The 26,643-nt window shown below is 35.9% G+C and overlaps 2 protein-coding genes across 6 annotated transcripts in view; one reads left to right on the forward strand and one right to left on the reverse strand.

The window, feature by feature from the left end:
• Positions 1-386: 386 nt before the first annotated feature.
• Positions 387-22,844, reverse strand: LOC141435921 (uncharacterized). Of its 2 annotated transcripts, none has more exons than XM_074098768.1 (6): positions 22,754-22,844; positions 13,374-13,556; positions 12,256-12,312; positions 9,673-9,804; positions 3,679-3,752; positions 387-651 (listed from the first exon to the last, which is right to left on the reverse strand). In XM_074098768.1, exons 1-6 carry the CDS (start codon positions 22,784-22,786, stop codon positions 558-560), a joined length of 573 nt encoding a protein of 190 aa, XP_073954869.1. In that variant the 5' UTR covers positions 22,787-22,844; the 3' UTR covers positions 387-557. The 2 variants fall into 2 exon arrangements, with proteins under 2 accessions (XP_073954869.1, XP_073954861.1); XM_074098760.1 differs by having other exon boundaries at positions 12,247-12,312.
• LOC141435893 (serine/threonine-protein kinase OSR1-like) overlaps positions 15,911-26,643 on the forward strand; it is a 36,847-nt gene continuing 26,114 nt past the window's right edge. For 3 of the 4 annotated variants that reach the window (XR_012452230.1, XM_074098746.1, XM_074098738.1), the window contains exons 1-3: positions 15,911-16,079; positions 18,428-18,529; positions 24,106-24,157. Coding sequence is in view for 3 of the 4 variants with exons in the window: in XM_074098746.1 (XP_073954847.1) it covers positions 16,063-16,079; positions 18,428-18,529; positions 24,106-24,157 (171 nt within the window). In the remaining variant the exon portion in view is untranslated. The remainder of the gene's footprint in view (positions 16,080-18,427; positions 18,530-24,105; positions 24,158-26,643) is intronic. The other variant, XM_074098733.1, reaches the window with a different exon arrangement.

Raw genomic sequence — 26,643 nt, forward strand, 5'->3', positions numbered from 1 at the left:
TCTTCGTAAAGGTACATAACTAAAACTATAGAATAGTTTATCCTATATTTGTCTTGTCTTAAATTATTATATTAGTTAAAACTTGGTGATAACCAAGATTTAACATAATCAATTGAAACACCTAAAAAAATGTCTTTTAAAGCACTTGATTTGGTAGGTAGGTAGATTGTAATAAATGTCTTAAAGATAGTTTGCGTTTTCTTTATTCTCCATTAAAGACAAAGATTCCTTAAAATATCGTCATGAAAGTTGGCTAGCTTAGGTTTGTACAATTTCATACGTAAAATTTTTGTTAAGCCGAGTTTAGACTTGCAAGAAAAATCGTGCAAGTTGCATTACATTGCGGCGCTCGATTGACCACTGCAAACTCGTAGACTTTACCGCCTCGAAATGTAATGCAACTTGCACGATTTTTCTTGCAAGTCTAAACTCGGCTTTACATTAACAAGATTATGGAGATTTAAGCTGGCCGAAATAAAAGACAATTTACAGTTTTGGCGATGCACACAATTCTTTGATTGCTTCGTTTATTGTTAAATTAGGGCTATTGAACATGTTTATAGATGTAAAGACATATCTCCGAGCTTGTGGGCCGGCCACAGACACTCGCACCCAGCGGGAATCACTAAAGTCCTGGTCTCCCAACAGTCACTGAAAAGAAAAACTCGTGTATAGGTAGTGCCGCGAAAGTTGAAGTGAATGACTACATACACAGCTACGAGTACAGAAGGTCAAAATCACGCTGTTATTACATTCTTGTATGTGTGACCTGAACTCTGTGCCCCTAGTGTAAGTTTTCGGCTACAAAATACGTCTCGATCGCGTTCGCGATAAAATCTCAATTTGTATGGAAACACGAACAGCGCCTCTAGTGGAACGTTTGCGATGTTCGTGTTTCCATACAAATTGAGATTTTACGCGAACGTGATCGACACGTATTTTGTAACCGAAAACTTACACTAGAGGTACTGGTAGTGGCACTGTTATAGTGACTAGTGACACTCCTAACGGACAAGTCAAATTTTTGATTTATGTATGAACATCAAAATTTATGTCATCCATGATAGAGTTTGATATTCAGATTACAATGAGTCCTTTATAAAGGACTAGCTTTTGCCCGCGGCTTCGCTCGCGTTAAATTTGTGGTTAAAATCTACAAATATTTTTTTCGTGTTTTGATTGATCAAAGTGTATCATCAAAACTGAACGTACCTACATGACTGTAAAATTACGTATCAAAGCTATCGACCTATGAGGAGTTCCCTCATGAGCAGACGACCTTGGCTATAGCATTAGGTGGTGTCTATCATATAAAGGAATTGTCATTGAAAGAAACTGAATTGGGCGTTAGGAGGAGCAACGCAACTACGAATAAATCTGGGGGCACGGGAGTGCCCCCGTCAAGTCGACCAAAACAAAAACAAAGGCAAGGCCGTACCATACTTTTCTCGAAGCTATTCAGGCTATTTTCAACAAAGAAGTGTACCTACGAGCGGTTGCAATGTTAAAAGATCATTGTTCATGCGTTTCAACCGCGTCATTTTTGTGGTAAATTTTTTTTATGAATGGTCTGTAGAATTTGATCACATTCGATTATTTATTAGACGTCCTGTGCTTCTACTAGATAACCTGGAAACTGTAGTAGAATCTTCTATTATGTCAACAAAAATGTGCCTTCGAAAATCATATGGAATAAACATTCGAATAATGACAGTTAAAATTGTCTGAGCAGGAGTTTACTGCCAAGGTACGTATCGTATATATACGTATCGTAAAAAGGGTGTGATGTACGTTATGCTCAGTAGTAGGACAGAAGAGGGCGGGTAGTACTATGTGCGTTTAAACCGATATCAGTCTCCAGCCGCATAAATTGAAGAAATGAGAGACCGAAAGCAAGAAATTTTAATAAATAAATATCAATGACATTGGATACCAATTGACCTAGCCCCAAACTAAGCAAAGCTTGTACTATGGATATTAAGCAACGGTTAAACATACTTAAACTCCATTTGTTCTAACATGATTCAAATGACACATGATGATTATGTAACTTTGTAAGGCGGTAACATTTATTTTTATTTTTTAATGCATGAAAAAATTAAATCACATTAAAACTGCTGATTGTTCGAATATTTAAACTCAAATTCGCTAACAAATTGTTATATTAACTTACTTTCTTTAATAAACAACCTTATAATAATTTTCAAGGTTTGTCGTCAAAGTCGGAAAGTGACACTCCAAATGCTGAATATATATATTTTAAAATTCAAATAATACTTTCAGTTCGATAGCGTAACGTTTATACCAACAAATAATGCTTTTGCCACTTTAAGCACTAGGTGTACCATCAGCCTAATAAGTTGTCTACCAATTTTTAAACAAGTTCCTATCAAAATTAATATGTCGCTTAAGTCGAACTTTTAAGTTGTCAGACACATCTATTGGCATTATTGATTTATGACATGCAAACGATTATCAACTTTAGGGTGGTAGACCACATATTTGGCTGATGGTACATGCAAAAGTATCGATAGTTTGCGTAACAGTAGGAGGGACTCTAGGAGGACTCTAGTTACGTCAGTATGCCATCTGTCATTTAAATCATGTTACAAAAAACAGAATATAATATACCTATATTCTGTTTTTCCTATATAAATACATATTAATAATCCAAGACCCGAGGAATAACGTTCGTATTATTCATACAAATATCTGCCCCGGCCGGAGATCGAATCCGGAAGCTCAAGCTTCGTAGTCAGGTTTTCTAATCACTTGGCCATCCGGTCGTCATATAATGAATGGTAATTGTACCGCAAGCACACCACATCGTTTTATAAAATCCTCACATTATATCTGGCTCATTTCTTCAGTATAAGCGACAGGGAAACTCACGGTAAACTGATAGCGGTTAAAACGCTCGTAGGACTACCCGCTAACATTAATAATTATAACATTGACGTTGAAATGGACCAATGCTGAAACTTCTAACTCCCTGGGTCAAGCATATCGACCGCTCGGGCTATGTATACGTCATTATTATTAAACCACCCTTGGAAAATTGGCATCCTTACAAAACATTTTAAATGGCATAAAAATATAATGGTACCTACCTATGCTCCAATACCTAGGTACTCGTATATGTTTTGTGAAATACTACCCCACCAAATTTAAATTTTAAATTTTATCGCGGGAAGGCGAGCTGCCGGGCTACCACGAAACTCGAAAATCGAAGTTCGTATCGTACCGTCCCGCTGACGCTTGTATTATTTGATACGAGAGTGAGAGGGACGGTACGATACGAACGTCGATTTTCGAGTTTCGTAGTAGCCCTGCTGGGAAGCGGGCGGAATTTCGCATTCCAGCTAGGTGCAAACTTATGCCCGGTTCACGTTATTCCAGTAAAATCGTGCCAGTAGCGATACATTGCGGGGTCACAATCCAAACGAGTTACACAAGATCGATCGAGCACCGCAGTGTCATTCTACTGGAACGGTTTCACTGGAATAATGTGATCCGGGCATTAGCTTGGTCGGGATATAATAATAAATTCAGGCAGACATTTTCGTTTTAGGTTTTTTTAATTTATTGTGTATTTATGGCTGTCCAATAGAATAGTTTAGCAGAACACCGCAAAAATTGTTTGTCGACCCCTTATATATTATTTAAGCGAACGTTTACCTTGTGTATCGTCTCCTTGTCAAATGGATTGTTTTATTCCATTGCACGCAAGACAGCCCTAGCCCCGAACAAACCTGGAAAAATGATTCGCAATGTACCTAATTAATCATACGTCTATCAATATAACAAGCGTGATTAAATAAAGGATGGTTGCACTAAGTTGCATCTAAGTTCAGCTAGATATTTCTTTTTTACGCAGCGGTCCAGCTCAGCATATTTAGTGTTGGCCGTGGAGGCCAACGACGCTGGTCTTCCTCTGTGACCGCTTGGCGACTTCACGGAAAGCCACAAAAATGCACAAAAAAAACCAAACAAATAGTAATCAAATTTAAATATCAAAAGTAAAAATTCAAAACTAATAAAAATAATAATAAAAACAAACAAAATGAAAACAAACAAAACACTATTACTAGCACAATTGAAGCTTCAACTAGGTACAGTCGCCATCATATATTTCGGAGCGGTCAAGGTGGTCAAAAATATCGATACATGAACTCTAATACGAGTAGGTACCTTAATAATAGAGTGCATGTGCCGATATTTTTGACCACCTTGGCCGCTCCGAAATATCTGAAGGCGACTGTACGATATCCCTCATCTACGTACACTTATTATGCCATCAAGTGCGATAGTAATAGATTATTGTCGTGGCCTGGAAGTAGGCATTTGCTGGCTGAGTAGAAGTATTAAACGGACGAGCTTGCGAGTCCGTTTAACTAATACGAAGCCAGCAATTGCTATTCCAGCCGAGACTAATATTATAAAGCTTTCTCAAAAATGGTGAATAATTCTGAAATAGTTTTTTATTTCCTCAAAATATATTAATACATTTAATTTTATTCCAATAGTTTTCTTATGCTTTCCTGCCTTTTTTTCATAAAAAATAAACTGCGTGTATTTTTCCACCGAAAACACCACAAGCTGTTTCAGAGCCAATAAAAAAAGTCCGGATTTCCAACAAAATATCTGATACCGGCCATTAGACTTGGCTGTATACGTTTTTTGCCATTTCCAGTCCATGACATTTTTAACTTTTTTTTTTAAATTGTGACTGATTGCAGGCGCGCAAATTTATTATTGTCGAGCTAGCGCGCCTGCAATCTTTTTAGCTTTTAAATTTTTCGCTGACCATGAACTATGCACTTCACCTTCTGATATGTAAAGAATAATCTCAACTTTAACGGACATTTTTGAGGAAAGGTCAATTGCTGGATAATTAAATAAAAAAAAGGCCAAGTACGAGTCGGACACGCGCACCGAGGGTTCCGTACAATTTTGTGAGTAAGTATTTGTAGGTAGATATTTAAATACATTTTACTTGGATAAACTGACAACGCTCTGAGTCCTGTTAGAAACTTACATCCAAAGAGAATATAACCACTACGGTTGAAGAGGCGGGACTCCCATACTAGCGAATAGAATCAGTTTGCATGGAAAACCATTACCAACATGTAAACCAAAGATCTGTCAAAGAATAATAATACGAATATAACAGACTAAATTAGTATAGCATGCTAAATTTTTATATCGATATCGATAAAAAGGTGAGGGTTGAAATATAGGCTCACATCAACAATTTTCGTAATAAAAATTAGGTTAGGATCGAATCCACATTTAAGTCGTAGGGTATGTTATAGTGGATCTTTTCTTTCAATGCACTAATATTATGTTTGGACTTGAATGTGGACCGAAAATAAAATGGGTATGTCAAGTCAAGTCAAGTCAAAATATCTTTATCTAGGCTACAACAAGCACTCATGAATGTCAAAAAAAATCTACCACCGGTTCGGAAAAACCTCTGCTGAGAAGAATCCGGCAAGAAACTCAACGAGGTATATATATATTTTTTAAAACAGATTTACAATATTATTAAATGATATGTATACATTACAAGTATTTAACACAACTTTATTTTTAACACAGTAGGTTCGCGATTTGAATGGATCGCTAATGCGGATCGGAATTATTTCCAAATATCCCTGTCCATGATATAATCATTAACTTTATAATACGCCTTTGATATTAATGTCTTCTTGACAATAGATCTGAATTTTGTACCCGTTTCATTTATAATATTTTTATGATTTTATTGGTCACCTAATAAATGCGTTTACGGCGACCTAATAAATAATATTTGTTCCTAAAATAGTAGATCTGTCACCTAAATTGAATCACCAAATAATAATTTAAACAGTTACCTAAATATTATTTAAAAATTACTCGGAAATAATATTGATCATCAAATAATTATATTGGGTTCCAAAATAATATATGTGTTACTAAATCTGAATCACTAAACAATATAAAAATGGCTTCCTAAAAATTTATTATAATCACTGGAAAATAATATTGATCATCAAATAATTGAACTGAAATTTGACGATAATTATACACAATGAATGAAATAATAATAATATCTTCTCACAAATTACACTATCACTATCTTATTATTATTATTAGATATTATTATTATTAAATACATACAAACATCCAAGACTCAAGTACCTGCTACAATCATGTTCAGTTCTGGCACTTCGCCGGCTGCTGCCGCGGCACGCTCGCTTCGCTCGCTCGGCTCGCGCACTGAGGGTCGCAGTTCTACTTAACACTCCTCCCCGCTTCGCTCGTCGTCGTACCTAACCAATCCTGTCTTAGTAGAATAGGTAGAAGCATCGAATTAAGGAAGTGATCTATTTATTAGGTGACAGATCTTTTAGTTTGGTGACCGAATTTTGATGATCAAACTATAATTTAGGATACAGGTTTATATTAATCTGATGTCTAACTTAGAGACAGATTTGATTAACTCGATGACTAATAATTATATTTCTTAGGGTTGGATATAATAGGTATCGCAGTTTAGTGACAAATCTAAATTTAAATGACAGAAAATATAGTTCTCAAATAAAATTAACTTTTTCTGCTGATTTTCTTTATTTTTTTATGATTTTTCAATATTTTAATGTACGCTATTTTTCTATTGGAACATACACCAAATCTTCTTTTCCAATTAGATTGACCCACTGTCTGCATCTGAAAAAATTTTGTCATTAAAATGAGGTATATTTTTTATATTAACGGTTAAAATCTCAAATAATCACTAGACTCGAAAAAAAAATTGACGTATTTGTTTGTTTGTTTATACTCATTATTGCACAAAACGGAAAAACAAAAATGTGTCAAAAAAGTGTTAAGTACAGAGGCGGACTTATCCCTGAAGGGATCTCTGCTTACAACCTTTGAGTGGTAGAGAAGAGCAATCAAAAAATAAGGATCGACAAATAGAGCCAAACATTTGAATAAATATAAATGCATAATATGCAATTATATAATGTAAACTCTAAATGCCTAAATATATACAATATTTAAAACATATACTATAAAATATTAATATATCTGCAACTAAATATAAAATATATAAATATACACATTTACATACAATACATAAATAATGCAAGTATAAACGATAATTACTTACTAAATAATCAAGGAACTATAGTGTGAGCCGCATTTTCTTCAATGTCTCCCTGAACGAGTGTACGGATAATTATGGTCATATTGCATGGAAGTTGTCATGTAATTCCACTTCTTTTATTTTTAAAGAATTCTTTGCACTCATAAACAAATAAGGTTGCAGTAATCGATAGTATAGTACATCCCTAGTAGACAATGTTATGGAATATGAAATATCTATTTTCCTTTGTTTAAATTATTATAAACAGCTTGCTGCTCCAAAATATAATTAAAAGTATCTAAGGCAATACTTACCGGTCTTCATCCAAGGGAAATTTTGCCATAAACATCCTTTTTCCGCGATTTTCTCGACTAGGTCTAGATCCACAACTCCACACGTTATAAACTGTCTTTTCGGTGTCATTGTGGCATTCGGTGCAAAATGTGTCCACGTCAATCTCGTTTCACTATATAGAAAACAATTAAAACTAACATAATAACATCGTGAAACAGTGGAACAGTTTGCCCGAGACAGTGATCAGTGCACCTTCAATTAATTCTTAAACAGACTTGATAAGTACTTTAAATTAAATAATACAAGTGAACAATGATATGCATGCATCAGCTATAAGCTGCCTGTGCATTATAAATAATAATAAAAATAAATATAAAAATCTAAAGCCTATATATATACCTACAAATTAAGGAACAAAATATGCGAGCCGCAATGACAAGCTAAGCAATGTATGGGTGGCTGGCAGTTGGTTGATAAACTAACTGTACTAACGTTTTTTTTTATTGGTAATGGTTTGCCATGTAAAGTCCATTATAATACTACATTACTGTAGAGACCGCGAAATAGGGCATTGTCGGCCGAGTAGCTATAGATGGCCGAGGCCGACAATCCCTGTTCGCGGACGAGGCTTGTATAGTGCTTATTCTTAAACAAATCCAAGGAAATAATACCATGTCACTTGATGATGAACTCATATCAGAAACAATAACACTTATTTTTATTAAAAACCACTCGTTTTAGGTAGACACCGTATACGTATTTGTTTTTTTTTATATTCACGCCAAAAATGCTCTTTCTCAACTATTTTTTGTACCTAAGCTGTTTGGGTTTGTGTTTTTGCCACCAAACATTGTAATGATTTTATTTACTAAAAAACCGACCAAGAGCGTGTCGGACACGCCCAAAATAGGGTTCCGTAGCCATTACAAAAAAAATAAGTATTATTTTTCTAAGGATTTCGTATTTTATACGGAATCTTCCAAGTTTAGGTATATTTTATACCTTAGGCTGCTATTTACTCATAAACTACTAATAATTCTCAAGCAAACTTAGCCGTTATAGTTTTCCTTGAAAGTTTAATATACTTACTACCATCCTGATTTTTTTCAAATTTTTCCACCCACCGGTTTAGATTTTAGAGGGGGGGGGGCTCGATTTTTATGAAAATTTGCATTTTAAAGTTGAATATTTCGCAAACATATCACTGAATCGAAAAATTGTCTTAGAAAACCCCTAATGGTATTAAAAAACCTATCCATCGATACCCCACACTATAGGGTTGGATGTGAAAAAAAATCACCCCCACTTTACGTTTATAGGAGGTACCCTAAAAAAATATATTTTTGAATTTTCAATTGTACCATTTTGTCGGCATAGTTTACTTATATATCCGTGCAAAATTACAGCTTTCTAGCATTGATAGTCCCTGAGCAAAGCCGCGGACGGACAGACAGACAGACAGACAGACATTGCGAAACTATAAGGGTTCCGTTTTTCCATTTTGGCTCCGGAACCCTAAAAATAACGATACCTAGGTAATAAGGTATTTGACAACTCCTGATTTTGCCACATCTTAATATTATTATGAAAATTTAAATCGGTTGAATATTGGACTTATAGTAATTTTATGAAAAATCTATATACCTGTCTCTTTCTCAAACGCTTTTCTCTATGCAGCAAGTATGGCGGTACTGGCGTGTGACGTCACATGCCAGTATGTCTTTCTCTGTCTAATCTTGAATTTCAAACCTTTATAACTTTGTTATTTGTAAAGGTAGGTTAAAAATTGTTTTTCTATTCGATAACAGGCATTGTGTAGTTTTAATTTATAAAACATATACAAAATAGTCAAATACCGTATTGGTTTTTTTAATAAATTATGAACAATAAATGTTAATCTTTCTTTATTATATTGAATTTAATTTAATTAAATAATCTAGTCGTAATTAAAAAGTAAATAAACATAGGCGAACTATGTCTTTTTAATTGGCAGTATGCCATAGATAGCCAATAAAAGAAATAAAAACCCACTGAAACAAAAGACAATCTCTTTGCTGGCCATGGCCGACAATGTTGTATGAAATTCCATTACCATCCTCTAATTTGAAATTAGAACGAGTCTTCAATAAGTGCTATACAAAGACGTACTTGGCGTTCTATGATCACGAAGATAAGGACGACTTTTCCTTGGATGTTTGAGAAAAAGTAATTTTTTTGTTCCTATATAGTTGCGTGAGTCTGCTTACACCATTGGATACACCCTTCTCTTCGCCTGACGTCACACAAAGAACCTCTTCGTAGTAAGCCGGGCGATATTCGTATTCGTTCGTGTTGAGCCTCCGGATCTTCCTTTTCAAGTTGCATATGGGGAGATGTTTCTAGAAAAGCGAGAGGCACAGATGTGTATTAGATGTATATTGTATCTTAGAGCGTTTTCAGAATATCCGATCCGATATCGGGGCAAGTAAAATGTATGAAATACGAGTATGTACCAGTCTTTCAGTTTATCCGATCGATATCGGATCATATTTCAAACATTTTACTTGCCCCGATATCGTATCGGCGTCCAATACCGATATCGGATCGGATAATCTAAAAACGCTCTAATGAACACGTGAAATAAATAAGTGCTTTAGGAACAATAGTCAATGGTTTGATGATTATGAAGTAAAAGCGAAATTTAGTCTTTGCCATTATGCACGTTAAATGGTGATAGATAACCACGCTCGGAATGGGTGAGCTGAAGTCATATTGTCTCTCTCGGAATAAGATGAGGGTAGAAAGAGCGTCAGCGCGTTAGACAATACGATCTCTGTTTTGAGAGTTTGATTCACATACACTAACGAAATTATTTATTTGTTATCACTTTCCCTGTGTCTACACTCATTTCCCTGTCTTATTTAAAAATGCCTCTTCTAAATTAATAAATATTTTGACTGACCCTTTAAATTCTAGAGTAACTCTACTTTATCATAAACTTGGGGAAAATATTCGTCAAAAAATAAAAGTGGATAAATGTTTCACCATTTTTAGGGTTCCGTAGCCAAAATGGATGCCTTCTAGTTTAGCCATGTCTGTCGGTCTGTCTGACTGTCCGTCCGGGGTTTGCTCAGGGACTATCAATGCTAGAAAGCTGTAATTTTGCACGAATATATATGTAAACTATGCCGACAAAATGGTACAATTGAAAATGCAAAAAACCTTACGTACCTCCCATAGACGTAAAGTGGGGGTGGTTTTTTTTTCTCATCCCACCTTGTAGTGTGGGGTATCGTTGGATAGGTCTTTTAAAAATTCAACCCTTAAAGGGGTATAAAGACGAGTGAAAGTTTGTTTAGAAAAAACGTTAGATAAATTTGAAGATATAATTATAAAACTTCGTGAAAATGCTATTATACAGTTTAAGTTAAAAGGGACATGGAAACATTGTGAATGACTCTTGAACAGAACTAAGAGAACACGTGATTCCCAATTTTTTAAAATTTCAGCCCAAATGGGGCTATAAGTTTGGTAGAAATTCGTATAAGAAAAATGTAAGTTAGGATTGTGAAACTTAGGGACAACATAAAATAATGAAATATGAATAAATTCAAAATAATTATTTACTGCTGATTGAACAAAGTATTGTAAAGAGCCTTCACATCACTAGAGCCAATGTCAGTCAGTCAGTCAGCCAGTCGTCAGTCAAGTGTCAATGTCAGTCGCCACATTTGTTTACCAGATTGCTTGATTCCATTGAATTCAAATATAGGTATACCTTCTTTCTAATGCTAAAAAAAAAACAAAGTATAGAAAACGCACCTGAAAAGAAAGCACAATGACACGTTCTGAAACCTAAGTCTGAAACGCAGAAACGCGGTTTGTCATAGAATATTTATTAATATAAATGCGTTAGTGTTTTCATTTTTGTTAAGTATTATTGTTGTTATTTATTAATATAATAACAATAATAAAATAAGATACCACTTATTTACATTTTGTTCATTGTGTCATAAGTTTTTTCGTCTTTATTTACAAAAAAAGACAAAATAGGTAAGTAGTATAGATATGTGATCAAATTCAGAACGCACCTACCGGAGGAAAAAAAGTTCACGCTGTCATCAATATCACCAATTCTAGTAATAATTATTTTAGCTTTATATGTTTAGCTACTAGCATAATGAAATGTAAAAAGTTCTGGCTAACTCACTTATCAACGTTCAACCCATACCCTGGATCTAGAAAGCTGAACTTTTACTTGGACTTCGAAATTCCCTCTTTTTATGGAGACAAGAACGTGAATGTATTTTGAGATATTGCCATGGGATGAGAATTCTGCGATTTAGAAAAAGCCGCTGGCATAAGCTAGCTAGCATAACCTACCTGAAACTGATTTATAAGAGTGTTCAATTTATTTTCTTCCATCTACCTACTATTTTACTCGCTGTCGTGAGGTGAAAAATTGTGTGTTTCGCTCGGCTGTAAAGTTGTTTAGCATCTCGTGCTATTGATACCCACGACTACGCTCAGGATTCTTCTTTTGAACCACTCGCTTCGCTCGTGGTTCAATCCTAGAATCCTTCACTTGCTCGGGTTTCAATATAAGCACTCGTGTGCCAAACAGTCACTTTCCAGCCTTGCATAACAAATAATTATTATTTGAAAGCACTAAAATGAATTGCGTTGAAAATGAAAACTAAATAAGTTTTGTTTTTACTAACGCCGTTTACGTCTATTTACGTTTATAGGCCGTGAACCTATTGAACTGTGCAGGCAGACAAACTGTGCAAAACAAAATGGCGGCTCAGGTGTTACTAAAAATTATAAAATGGATTGTTTACATATCCAACCAGTTGATCCACGTCGCGTTCGCGTCCCTGCAAGGATTCGGTGTACTCTGGCAGGATCTGAAAGTAAATCTTCGTTTTTAACATGGTATAAAACAAAGTGGCTTCCCATCTGTACCTCTGTATGTATGGATGCTTAGATATCTTAAACTAAGCAAAAGATTTTAATGCAGTTTTATTCATATAATTATGGATGATTCAAGAGGAAAGTTTTTATATTTAATGTATGTTAATAACGGCACGCCCCGGCTCCGCGCGGGTGTAGTTTTGGGGAAAGGGAAGTGAAAAATGTGAAGTTATCGCCTTTGATTATACTTTATGTATTTTGTCACCTTTTTTCAAAATTGCACCCGTGCAAAGCCAGGGCGGGCTGCTATTACTACATTATAAAAAAAATCTCTACGTATTTATTCATAAACGCATAGGTATAGCGGAAAACCCAGGGCTCTAGAGTAGAAAATTGATGACAGAGAGTTCCTCGACGGACTGGTTTTATGAAATTCCCGGGGGATTGGGAATTATAGTTCACGCGGGAGATGCTGCGTGCGTAAGCTAATGTAAAACAAACAAGAAGAAGAAGTATTTTGGAATATTTTAAGTACTTGACAAATACTGGTAGGTAGTTATCCTTCTGGAAAAACTTCGATTGTGTAATGTCTTCAAGGCGCGGCCTTTCGATTGGTTTACGACATAGCGCCTCATAAACAGTTATTGCAAAGAATATGCAAATATAAAAATTATTTAAAACATTAATAACGCGAATATAAAAATTATGTAAAGCATTAATATAATATGTCACTCTCTGGCCCATAAATTATCTCTACCTATGCCAAAAATCACGTCGATCCGTCGGTCTGTTTCGACGTGAAAGACGGACAAACATACAAACACACACACTTTCTCATTTATTAGTATGGATTGAATGGAATGGCTTTCATTGACAGAGTATTTGGCGTTGGTACCGAGAGGTCCGTTTGACTACTTTGACATTTTTGTCACATTTGGGGTTGAATATTTAAATGAGCCAACCCAAACAAGATTGTAACGTCAAACGGACCTGTCGACACTAACGCCATCTAGCGATATCGCCTGTCGAGAAACTATCATTATTAGCTGCTTACTTCATCGCATTCGGTTTCCTGTAGGAACCGCTGCCTCGCGACTTGTTGATTGTGTTCTAATTGCCCAAGAACGGAGTTTAGTACTTTTTCCGCATTAGGGATGGCTAGTATGTGCTCGCTGAAGTCGCGGACTGCCTCCTCTGGGTCCGCCAGCGACGAAGCCCAGCACAATGCCACGAGTGCCTGAATATAGGACAAAAATACCAAAGAGTCATAGGTATTTCTAGAAGAACGAGGGTCATAGACATAGCGATAGCCAAGCGAATTAACTCGTTGATGTAGCAATAGGCAGGCCATATACCACGGAGAACAGATGGCCGTTAGGGCCGAAAAGTTCTCGAATGGAGACCGCGAATCGGCAAGCGCATCGTAGAACCTCCACTGACGAGATGGACGGATGACCTGGTTCCAACCGAATCAACTGGAGGTCTTTGGGGGAAGCCTAATGTTCAACATTAGACGTCCTACGGCTGTTATGATGATGCTATTTCTAGATGAAGTTCTACATCCCTTTTAAGGTTTTACTTAGATCGCCAAGATAATAGACTTTAGTGCCGGTAAGACCTTTAGTGTATTCGTTTACTTACTGCTGTATGGTCGCACAAGACCTTTTTAACCACCGACGAAAAAACAGGGGTGTTATATGTTTTTTTAGTCTGCCTGGCTGTGGCATCATAGCTCTAAAACGGATGCACCGATTTCGGCGCGGTTTTTTGTGCTGAAAGCGAGTTTCCTTGCTTGATTCAGACGATTTAGAGATAGGTACTTGTACATTTTGGACTTTGAAAGATTAATTTATTACTAATGATTAACTTACCTAAAGTAATTGACTAGATATCAAAAATGTATTTACTTGATAAAGTATTTCATTATAATTAAAATTACTACTTTAAAATTATTACTAAAAATAAAACAAACTAATAACTAAACTATAACTAGACAAAAAATGTAAAAGTATCCCCCCGCGGCATGGACCCAAAGATGCTGGCAGCATTTCCTGGCTGTAAACTTACAGCCGTCTTGTTCTGAGAGGAGGCCTGTGCCCAGCAGTGGGACGTATATAGGCTGGGATGATGATGATGATACTTACAGCGTGTATTTTTGATACTGCCTCAAACTTTAAGGGCAGTTAGTGAAGGCCCTAATAATCACATTTTATTAGGTTTTAGTAAAAAAAATAGTCTTATTATTTTCCTTACAAAACTAATTAACACATTCGCTGCCGCATTTGCTACGCGCTACGCTCGTAGCGCGTAGCAGCGTTTTTCCGCTTTGCAGCGAAAACTGGCTACGAACTGAGAACGCGCCTAGCGTGTTCTTCGCACTGAATGTGAGTAGCACGCAATGTATCACTACGCGATACTACTTTGTTTTTATTCAAAACGTCGCACTTGTTGACGTGACAGCTGTCACAGAACGCTTCTCTCGCGTATCAAATTATTGTAGGCATTCTTTTTTTTCTGTCCTTTTTGTATTTTCTATGAGTCATGTTACTTGAAATAAATGAATATTATTATTATTATTACATTGCTGCTCGAAAATATTTCAAACATTAATTATGCTCTGGTAGTTCATTCTAAATAAACCATTTGTTTTGATATCGGTTCACAGCGCTTAAATCTTCGTCTGGTTACAGTTTGAGATATTATCAAAAATACACGCTGTATAGCAATGCTGATACGTTGTGCGAGGAAACTGCCAGCTTTTCTGTTCCCTGTGGTATCCTAAAGCCGTTGGGATAATTCTTTACAAAGATTTTTTGCGTTGGGCCCCCACGGTCTCAACCCCGAATGGAACAAAGTTGTATTCAGGGCCGAGACCTTTGTATTTGTTTATTTTTAAATAACAATATTGGGATTTTTTAACTTATCTAAGTTGGTTAGGTTAATAAATATTGTCTTAGCGGAGTCATTTTAAATTGTACCTATTAAAGCGCAGAGCTCTGGGGCTTTGCAAAACTATTTACAGCCCATAAGAAAATGTCTGACTAAAAATGTGCCCTATTTTTTAAAGACACCGAACGGGAAAGTTGCCGACAAAAATATCCCACATTTGATTAAGATATTTTAGGGTTAACAAACTTTATAAAACTCCAGTGTATAACTTGATGTTACTATATCTCTATTCCGGGCGCCCCCTGAACACTACCTAAAAGAAAATAGAGGAAAATTATGTTTGATCACTAAAATAATTAACCATGGTCCATAATTAAGGCATAATTAGAATACAATTCAATAAAATTTTATGAAGTATAATCGGGTAAAGAACAAAAAGTTTATTTTATTTTCGTCCTACCAATAAAACCCAAATGAGCCCTATTTTCTTTTGGGTAACTAGTACCTATTTGTATATGAGAAACGAGAATTTACCTATTATATGAGTCAATGTCAAGAGCAGCAGTATTACTAAAGTCATCTCGGCATAGTACTGGACAATAAAAGCAGTGAAACCAAGCAACATTCGTTGCATTATGTATCTCAATTGATGCTAACGAATTGTGATTGCCAATCCTTGTGGATCCCTGTTAGTCATGCTCGACATAGGTGAGCATGGAATATAACGTGTCACTGCCGCTCTTACAAAACTAAATGAATATAATAAAAAATCACACGCAAAAACAAAAAAATATTTAAAACATTTTATAATCACCCCTATTCTGTGATGCTCAGTGTTTTGAATACTTTTAAATATGCTGTCGGATCTCAGGTAAGTGACTAGTTTGAATATAATAAATATGTTCCTACTAGCTTTATCTTCAATTTTGTTTATTGTTATTTCGATGAATCTATGCATTTTCCGGGATAAAAGCTAGGTATCTCTATTTAATTATACCAATTTTGTCTAAATCGGTTCGGCGGTTTAAGAGAGATACTCGCATAGTTACTTTTGTATTTATACCTACCTAGTGTAAAAATCGTGACATATGTAGCCTATGTGAACTTTAGCACGAATAATGTTGTTAGTAATTTACATACCTACACAAATCTAGTTGATGAAGTGTTTGACAAATTTTTCATGGCGTTTAAATGTTTATTATTTTGTATAATGTGTATATTTTTGAACTGTCTGTCAATCACTGCTCTCGAGATCGAACCCTGTTGCAGACAAACTGACAGACATCCAATTAACAATAGTAGGATTCCTTTTGTTATTCTTTGGGCAAAGAACCCATAAAATCAGTCCCATGAACTAATAAGTTAATTAAATAAACGTGATAAAAATAAACGCGAACATTATAAAACACTCATAAAAATTCGCTACATGAAAAAAGATGAATAAATAAATTTGCGATCGTGAAAAATCGCGATGTGAAAATTCGCTACTAAGAAAAAATGCGTTTGTGAAAATTATCTAGTTAAGGGGGTGACTTAATTCATCTTAAATCAAAAATCGAATCTAAATCACCCACTTGCTATGAACGGTCATTCTGGCAGCTCTTCCTCGGGTCCATATTGACTCTCATAAACTTTTTTATTTTACTACCGATTTGTGTTCATAATAATAACTCTTCATTATATTTATTTTCTTTTTTGTTCATAAATTTCTATTACTAATTTCGGAATTCATAACAGACGGTGTTCATATTTTTTTTAGTCCTAATGTCATTACTAACAACATATCTCAACTTATAATGTTGTTTTCACAAATTTTTCCTTCATAACAGACAAATATTATTATCATAATTTTCTTATTAATAATGGCATTATTAAGAACTACCTAATTCTTATAATGCAAATTATTACCTAGGATTTTTTTAAGATGTCATTTATGTGTTCTTCAAATGTACTGATTGGCAATTGGCATACCTTAATTAAGCAACATATTGAATGGCATCCGACCTACTTTCCCATTGGCAGTTATATTTACTGTTATAAAAAAACCTAACATCGAAGGCTATGGCGGGAGCTACGCTCCGCTTTGCTCCCGCCATAGCCTTCTGAACCTAAACTATCCAAGTCGCTTCTACTCCGAACCGTCTTGCTCGCTCGCTCGCTCGCTCGCACAAGTTTTGAAGTAAAACTTTCCAATATAAAAATTGGCCAAATGTTATTTGACAATTTAGCGAAACATATTTCGCCGAAAACAGAGTACACCCGTTTCTTGCGTGCATCCGTTACTCTTGCCTATTTTTATTGTTAGACCTACCTATCCAATTTCATTTACACTAAGGATTAAAAGATATATGACAATAAATATATGTATATAGCAGATGTATGATTATTGACATTATGAATTTCAATAATGCGATTGCGATGCGGAAATTTTCGGATTTCCGATAATAGGACTTAAAAAGTTATGTGATAAAGTCCGTTCGAAAAAAAAATTCATTTCAGATTAAATTTAAAATTTCGACAACATGTTAAATTTGATATTTGATGCTTTATTTAGGTCAATACGTAGATATTGCATAGAGGCCATAGACACGACGCTCTGTGTGAGGTCATGCGTAATTGGTGCTCCCCATTGGGCGTCCTGCATCCTGCTGTCAGCAGTAGGTAACGCTGAGATATTGCATTGGCTAATTTTAGAACATCTCGCGAATAGACTGACACGTAAAAAGAACACCCTGAAAAGGTAACATTTGATATAACTGTAACATTTTGATGTAACGCTACATTTTTATTCTATTTACAAGAAGTAAACTGGAGTAGATGATTTTTATTAGTTCTGTATATTCTATATGATATGCATTTGGTGAGGTTAGACAAGGATTATTTTAGGTATACTACCTAGAAAACAATCGTTGAAAGTGTACTTCTTGAGTAAATAGAATTTCAAATGTATATTATACTGAATATTACAGTTATATTACATGTTGTTATATCTATCATTACACACATTAAAAAAATTGATTGCTTATTTTAATCACCCTTAGCATGGGTGATAGCCCATAGCCCATCCGGCAGACCGCCCTCTCACTGGTAAGCTGGAAAAACCCTCAGAGGCGAAAAGTAACAGCCCAATTACTAGTGTTCTTTCTGTTCTTAGTTCTCTGATTCGCTGTTCTGTATAAATAAGGGAGTGAACTTAGTGTTCTACTATTCATGTTGCAGGGTTCGAGGGGTGGAGGTACGGCGGAGGCACCGGGGCTACTTCAAGATGGAGCCCGTGCCGGAGACAGAGGACCTTCTAAAAAATTCCCACTTTAGAAACAAGTAAGTAATACTATTTCTCCTGAGCCCAAACTTTTATAACAAATGTAGTACTTAAGACCTAGACGTGGGTGAGCTTTGTTGTGTTGGATACTGTGTCAATATTCATAAAATTCTTTATTCAATTAACAAATTGTGCTTTATAAAGTACGTTCGGCCGTTATTCTTAGTGTTAATTTGTTCTTTATAAAGCATGCGAGGACTCATTATGATAATATTATTTTTTTTAACAAAAAATGGAACCGAATACAAAAACCTAGAAAATAGTTTTCTACTAGTTTGAAGTCAGTGCATCAGCACGGGCCAGCAGGATTGGAACTATAGTCGTCTACCTCACCTACATACTATATATTGGGCTTCAATCACTCCTGCCGGCTCTAGTAACTAGGTTTTATAGTCGCTTCCATTTTTTGTTTAAAAATATTTTTTATGGTTTTTAGTGATTTGTAGCCAAAGTGCATCTCACAACGATTCCATTAAGCCCAAACACGGCATAGTTATATTATTTTATAACAGAGTAGGTACTGGTACCTACGATCTTCTTCATCAGGTTCAGTTCACCAACAAATTATATTTTCTGAATGTAAATAACTTGACTTGGTTTTAAAAATGCCGAAGTCGCTATTGTGTGCTTTTAAATTTCGGAGTTGCCCTCGATTTCTCTAAGATCCCATCATCAGATCCTGACTTGGTGACATGGAACTACCTCCGGCCAAGAGCGTGTCGGACACGCCCAAGATAGGGTTCCGTAGCCATTACGAAAAAACAAGTAGGTAATATTTTTCTAAGGATTTCGTATTGTGTTACGGACTCTTCCAAGTTTAGTTATATTTTATACCTTAGGCTGCTATTTAGTCTTAAACTACTAATAATTCTCAAGCAATTTTTGCCGTTATAATTTTCCTTGTAAATTTGATATACTTACTACCATCACCCCCACTTTACGTCTATGGGTTTTTTTTTTGTAGTTTTTATTTTATTTTACTACTTTGTCGGCGTGACTGATACATGCCAAATTACAGCTTTCTAGTACTAACGGTCTCGGAGCATAGCCGCGGGCGGACATACAGACAGACGGACAGGCATGGCGAAACTATAAGGTTTCCTAGTTGACTACGGAACCCTAAAAAACATACAGACGAATTGCGAACCTCCTCCTTTTTTGAAGTCGGTTGAAAACTAAATAAGCTTAACTGTTCAATTTAGCCAGGTTATTTACATTAGGTACTATTCAGTCGGTCTGAACATTACTGCAAAGTTTAAAACTTAAAGTTTAGAAAGCGCATGTACTCGTAAGACGAACGCATGTAAATTTTGCTTGTTTGGGAATTCCAAACGACTTGTAGGGGCAGGTCCCCGAGAACCGGACACTTAAGGAATAACAAAAAAAAATCGTGTTATAGATTAATTTGTTTATTTCTCTTTAATAAGCTGGCTATAGGTAGAGTCATTCACGATGACGCGTGCCGTGGTTCTTATTACAATGTCATTAAGGTATAATTTTGACAAAATCACGCTTCTTCGTGGAAGAAGGCATTAGGTACGAGTATACCTACTATATAACTAATCAACACAGATATATCAGCAGTCTCAAATGTCAATTTAAATGTACTAGATATACATAATAAGGAATAATTAACATAGAAAAATGGACGTTTTCAAAAAGGTCATCTAATGACGGACAGACAACTTTTCGTTCATTTTTAAACTTAAACATTATTTTAACAAAAATTGAAAATACAAACTGAAATATAGATGCACAGAAAAACCAGAAAAATAAGACCAGCACTGGGAATCGAACCCAGGTCCTCGGCATTCCGTGCCGTGTGCTATACCGCTACACCACTGCTGGACAACGGTACAGACACGAAAATACAAAAAGATTCCAAAAAACCAATCTTAATTATTTTAACAAACAATTTTGTTACAATATCTATTCTTTTACAATAGAAAAAATCACTAGTTAATAAAGAAATGAAGCTATCTGAGCGCTCTTAAACATCAGCACACGCTTCATTAGCCCACTCATTACAAGCTTGACAGCGAACCAAATCTTCATCATTATCTTCCGGTGTTAGGGAACTTTGAGAGTGTCCCTACCCTTAGATACATACAAGAAAAATTCTCATTCACATTGTGTGTTATGGAATCACAAAAAAATGCATGAATTATTTCAGATTAGTACAATAGCAATAACAATTAATAACAATGAATATCACCCCATACTTAAAATACTGTTAAACAGACCCCAAAAAAATAATTCGAACCAAATTTATACTAACCTCAAAATTCGCACCACGCTCCGTGACGAATGAGTCAGCACTATGGCTATGGCTAGGCACTCCCCTCCCGCACTTCACTTGGGAGAAGCTTCCTACCTAATCGCGGCATTCGCGGCACAAGCAACAAATTAGCGCGCTTTTTCGCACTGATTCAAATTCTATCCGGCTTTAGGAGCCGTCCGGGCTTAGGGGGCTTCCCCTACAGCTTTCCATTATAAACAGAGGCGTGGAAATACGCCAATTGGCTTCCGAAAAGATGGTACGACAGTTTGCCTTGTGCTCAACTTAGCAGGGGCACCAAGTTGCTGATGGGTACTGGTTACGAATATATCTCAGATGTTGCAAAATTCCGAGCTATTTACGAGTACCTACTACTAGTTATGAGTACTAGTGCAAACATTTTGAAGGGTTTCTTTCTGTATTTGTTTGCGGAAACGTGACTGGTTGCGTACAACAGAAGTTATAAAAAGTTTTTTTTATGGTTTACCAGTATTGTATCTATTTGTAGGGCTTCCAACGAGCAACAAGAAAAGTTTTCCTTTATTCATTGAAATTCATTTGTTTCAATTTACATTTACAAAGCGAAAAAGTTTTTTGATTTACACCATTCAGGCTGTTTTAGGGTTCTGTACCGTAAAAGGAATAAACAGAATAGTTTTGTATCGGTCAGTCCGTCTATCACGGACCGTGTCAGTACTTAATCACGAAAAACTTTTTCACGAAAACTTTTTCACAAATGACTTTATCACGAAAAAACTTTATCACGAATAGACTTTATCACGGACGAGTTACTGTGTACGGGACCGATTAACACAATCGGTACCCTTATTAAAACCCAACCAAAACACAAAAAACACATCTTTTGAAAAATGTCTAACTTTGTCTAGTGTCCAGCGATATAAGTAGGTAGTTTCCAAATTTTGGAATGACAATCGTGCGCCAACTTTTATGATAAACTAAGCGGTATTATTTATTACACCTTTTTAGAAATATGTGAAACTATTAGTTAACAACAAAAATAATCTACTTATTTTTCAAAAATAAGTAAGGGTCCATAGGATTTAAACACAAAACAACCCGGCGCTGCAGATGACTAACAACTTCTCAGGTCATTAGGTCGGCCATTCTCATTCATCTGTGCACCAGTCTAATTGTGCTCACTAGATCCGCACTACGATTTTTAATTACTTTCAAAGACACGTAGTTTACACAACATAGTATAAAAATATCTGACATGCCACTGTTGCAGTCCACCGTTTTTATTCGAAGCGGTTTCAAAGACCAAAACCTCTATCACCCACACGGCCATCCAAAATATTCACGAAATTATTCAAATATAGGACAACAGGACATTTCGGAGGATTCTAGTGAAAGACGAAATAGTGAACTGACTTGCCGTCACGCCGAACTGGCTTGCCAAAAATTCTGTGCACAATGTGAATCATGGATTTTGTTGGTAAATAAAGTATCACCGTCCTTTTATTTGATCTGACGCACTCGACTAATTACGAGCGTCAGCTTTTGCGAAAAAGTAGTGAATCAGTAATTTCATGATCTCCTAAATGGCCAAATATACGAGTAGGTACTCCTAGAGACGGTTACCGCACAACATAAATACAACGACACCACACGCAATGGGGTGACACTCTTTCCCGGCCCGGATTTTACGATCGGCCGCCGACAGAAATACCGACCCTGTTTTTCGTGTACACGCCCATAGAAGCTCGCGGCAGTTTCTATGGGCGTGTACACAAAAAACAGGGTCGGTATTATCCGGGCCGGGAAAGAGTGTCACCCCACGCAATGTAAGTATATAAAAAGTCAAGCATAACTACGACGGAGCCCGAAGAGGACATTTTATACCTAATTATATTATGATCAATTCCTGTACAGTTTTGTTATGCGGTAACTAAACACAAATTAAGCAAAGTGATAAAAAACTTACTTTTATTAATAATATGTAGAATGCTGCAGACATTGTGTACCTAAACTGTAGATTTGTATGTTTGAATGCAACTTCTTGCGTACACACGGTTTCAGATCCCTGGTTTGAATGGTCGAGTTCCATTCTAAAGCCTTTTTATATAGTGAATTGTTATCGCTAATCTCAACAATTGTCAAAGTGTTTCATTAATATTAGAATTAATTAATTTTGGTTAGAATATGGTGGATGCGAACAATTTTAGTTAAATGTTCTCTGCCAGCGCGTTTCGGTTTTTAGGGTTCCGTAATCAACTCTTATATGCCATGTCTCTCCGTCTGTCTGTCTGTCTGTCCGCAGTTAGTACTAGAAAAACCGAGTTTGTAAAAAAAACGAGGTGATTTTTTAACACATTTCTTGTTTTGACAGCATCATCAGCAACCAGAACAGAAATATAATAACCAAACTTCATTTAACAAACAAGATTAATGTGCATACGTAGTAGGTAATTATATTAGGTACTTTATTAGTACATATCTACGGTACATATACATAGTTTTACATAAAGTTAAAATTCTAACCTAAGCTTTCAGCACTAGAACATAAACGAGACTTATCCTGGTTAAGCTAATAAGGAAAAACAAGTTTAATTTTGTCCGTTTAGACTGTTTTAACAACCGAGATTAACAGGGCGGCTTTATCTTTTGATCGTACCTGCCGTCAATTTCCCAATGAAATGCCACGTCTATTAATTAACTAATTCTGACCTTAATTAACTTAATGAAAACAGAAGGTTCCCCAGCTAATCCATTTTAAAATTGCGTGGTTACTTTTGAAGTGATTTACTTTTTAACTGTGTTCGAAAAGGGGAGGATCTTTTTTAAGTTTTGTTATATATATTTGTTCGAAATTAAACTTGAACCTTATGTGTATGTTAAAAAAGCTAAGTTAAATATTTTTTATTTTATTTTAAGGAGCTTGGTCGATAGACGATCATACCGCTCATACTTATGTTATCTGAGGGATACAATTAGAAATATTTAATTAAAATACATGTGAGCTTACATTCCATTACGTTTGGTTTCGTCCGATGACGGATCAGTCAAGGCGGTGTTACGAGATCTTATCTTGTCGCGTAGGTATAGCATGAGGCCCACTCAGCACACATGATACGTGATAGGTAGTATCTTCTACCACCCCACTGTCAACGCAGTTCGGATATTGGATTTCCCTATCAAAAAAATAATTTGTTTTTGGTATGTGTCCGGAGCGGGGGCTCCCATAAAATCCCATCTCATCACCGTCTCAGGGTCCCTGGGAGCAATTGCCTATCCATGGAGACTGTAAATCATACAATGTATTTTGTTTTGCTGCAGTAATATGTACGGAGATGTGGTGTCTACAGGCGCGTACGGTGTATTTCGGCAGGTAAGAGACACTCTTCGGGTGGGTCCATATTTGTCATTTTGTAATTTGAATATGTTTAAGTACCGTGATTTAGGATGAATCGAAAATCCAGCAACACCCCGAATTGTAGCGTTGACTGTTGCACGGGACAGGGTGCATGTATATTCAAGGAAAATATACACCCTGCCCCGCTCGAAGAACAGCTGATAACCGTTGCGGGAGAAAAGTCCTCGAGTAGCGACCACGAACGAACCGGAAGATGAAGCGTTGGCAGGCCTCCCACCAGGTGGACTGACGACATCGTGAGAGTGGATGCCGTGGCAAGTTGTCATTCATTGTGGCGTTCTATGGGGGAGCCTTTGTTAACCAGTGGACGTTTCTCGGCTTATGATGATGATGATAGTTAGGTATCCTAATACCTAGCTATTTTTCTGTATTTTTTTCCCAAAATGATAGGGCCCGTAGTTTCTGAGATAGGCGAGGGAGGGAAATTGGTAAATATTCGTCTAATTTCTTATACTTCAAAACTCTCAATCTTGAAAATTATCAACAACAATAAAAAATAAACACAAAACTAAACAAAAAAATATATTTAAGGTTCCTTATTCCTTATGCCATACAATGTAGGTACAGTCACCTGCAGTAATATCTGTCTGCCACAGTGGAGCGTGCAAAAATATCTGACACGCACCCGATATTTATACACGCTTACTTGTATCTGATATTGGTGGCTGGTACTGTACTTTACTGTACTGTTCTTTACCTATTATTTATTTTTATTTTCCAAGTTACCTTCCAAAAGCCTCATGTTTGAAATTCATTAACATTACTGGTCCGGCCTTAACATATACATAGGTCACCGAACCGACTTACTACAACATACTTATTTTTATTGATGTGTACTCGTATATAAACTAAATTTCAACTCGATCGCTTCAGTAGTTTTGTAAAAAGTTGGCTGTTACCGTCAGACTGACAGACATACAAGTGATCCTATAAAGGAAGGGTTCACGTATCAATCGTACCCTAAAAGAATTGTTTACAATAAATATACAAAATACTTTCTACTTCTTTTTTTTTATTTGACTGGATGGCAAACGAGCAAGTGGGTCTTTTTTTTTATTCGACTGGATGGCAAACGAGCAAGTGGGTCTTCTGATGGTAAGAGATCACCACCGCCCATAAACATCTGCAACACCAGGGGTATTGCAGATGCGTTGCCAACCTAGACCCCTTACTATATAATATCATAAAATGGGAAAATTGGTCTGTTATTAGTTACACCGCTGAACCGACTTAAATGCAAGTTTATTTGTTTTTAAGTTAAATAAAAAAAATCGGTATAAAGATATTTTGAGAGCCTGGAAAGGACATAGGATAGTTTTTATTCCCGGAAAGTGCATAATTCACGCGGGATAGCGATAAACAATTTTTTCACAGTCGTAGTCGCGGGCAATAGCCAGTCGTGTTTAAAGACGTCATTCACTATGACATAATGACATTATTTATTTCATGAATATTTTGCCTTGACACTCCACAGCCACGACGAGATCAAAATACAAATTGTATTTGACAAGGTGTCAAGGTTTAGCGATTTTGATATTTTTAATACCAAGTCAAGTTCTACGATATATCAGTATCTACAAAAAACTTCGCGTTACCTACCTATGTCCAACTATTGTAGTTCTTATCACTATACTTCCTAACTACTTTTTACGTTTCAAAAGTTGACCGAAATGCCGACCAAAATTAGACTAATTTTGCATTAATCCTTATCCAAAGAAATCGTTTCATATTCAAGACTGTTTCAATACTCGTAGATTACTTTTTTAATCATCAAAGTCGGACATTTCATTCAAAAGATATTACAAATTTAAAACCATCAATCCGATCAAAAAATGGATGAGATACAATTTACTCTACGATACTTGTACTAGGTATTACTTATTCTGTGTCTACGTTAACGCGCCCCGGATTCGCGCTGGTATAGTTTTTGGGAAAAGGAGTTGAAAAATGTTATAAATGGATAATGTAAGTAAGGACACAATACAAAAGTCATGGTCAACAAAGTAGTTACATTTTTAATAATGGTATTTCATTGTCTGGAAACACGAAAGAACGAGACAAATGGCATCGGTTGTAACTATCCCTCTCATCGTGGATTAGCCTCTATGTTAGGCGCTATGGAAAAAAATACCTTTTCTCTTAGTAATACGGTTCATTTTCGTAAACACGAATTTTCAGAGTACTCGGTCCCGTTTGGGTAGTACGTTACGTCCATGAGTTCATTTTTGATATAAGAGTAATTATTATATTCACAGATTATTATTATACATTCAGGAAGAAACTAAAACTAAAATCTAGCCTGTCACATAAAGGCACTCTGATCGGGAGGTCCGTTTGACAACTTTACAGTACGATTACTTGGAGTTAACACTTGACAGATGGGCGTGCCTTCAGTCGATTTTCAACTTTGAGGTCATACAAATAAAGCCATTTTTAGTATA

The sequence above is a fragment of the Choristoneura fumiferana genome, chromosome Z (genome assembly GCF_025370935.1).
Source record: "Choristoneura fumiferana chromosome Z, NRCan_CFum_1, whole genome shotgun sequence".
Classification (NCBI taxonomy): Eukaryota; Metazoa; Arthropoda; class Insecta; order Lepidoptera; family Tortricidae; genus Choristoneura; species Choristoneura fumiferana.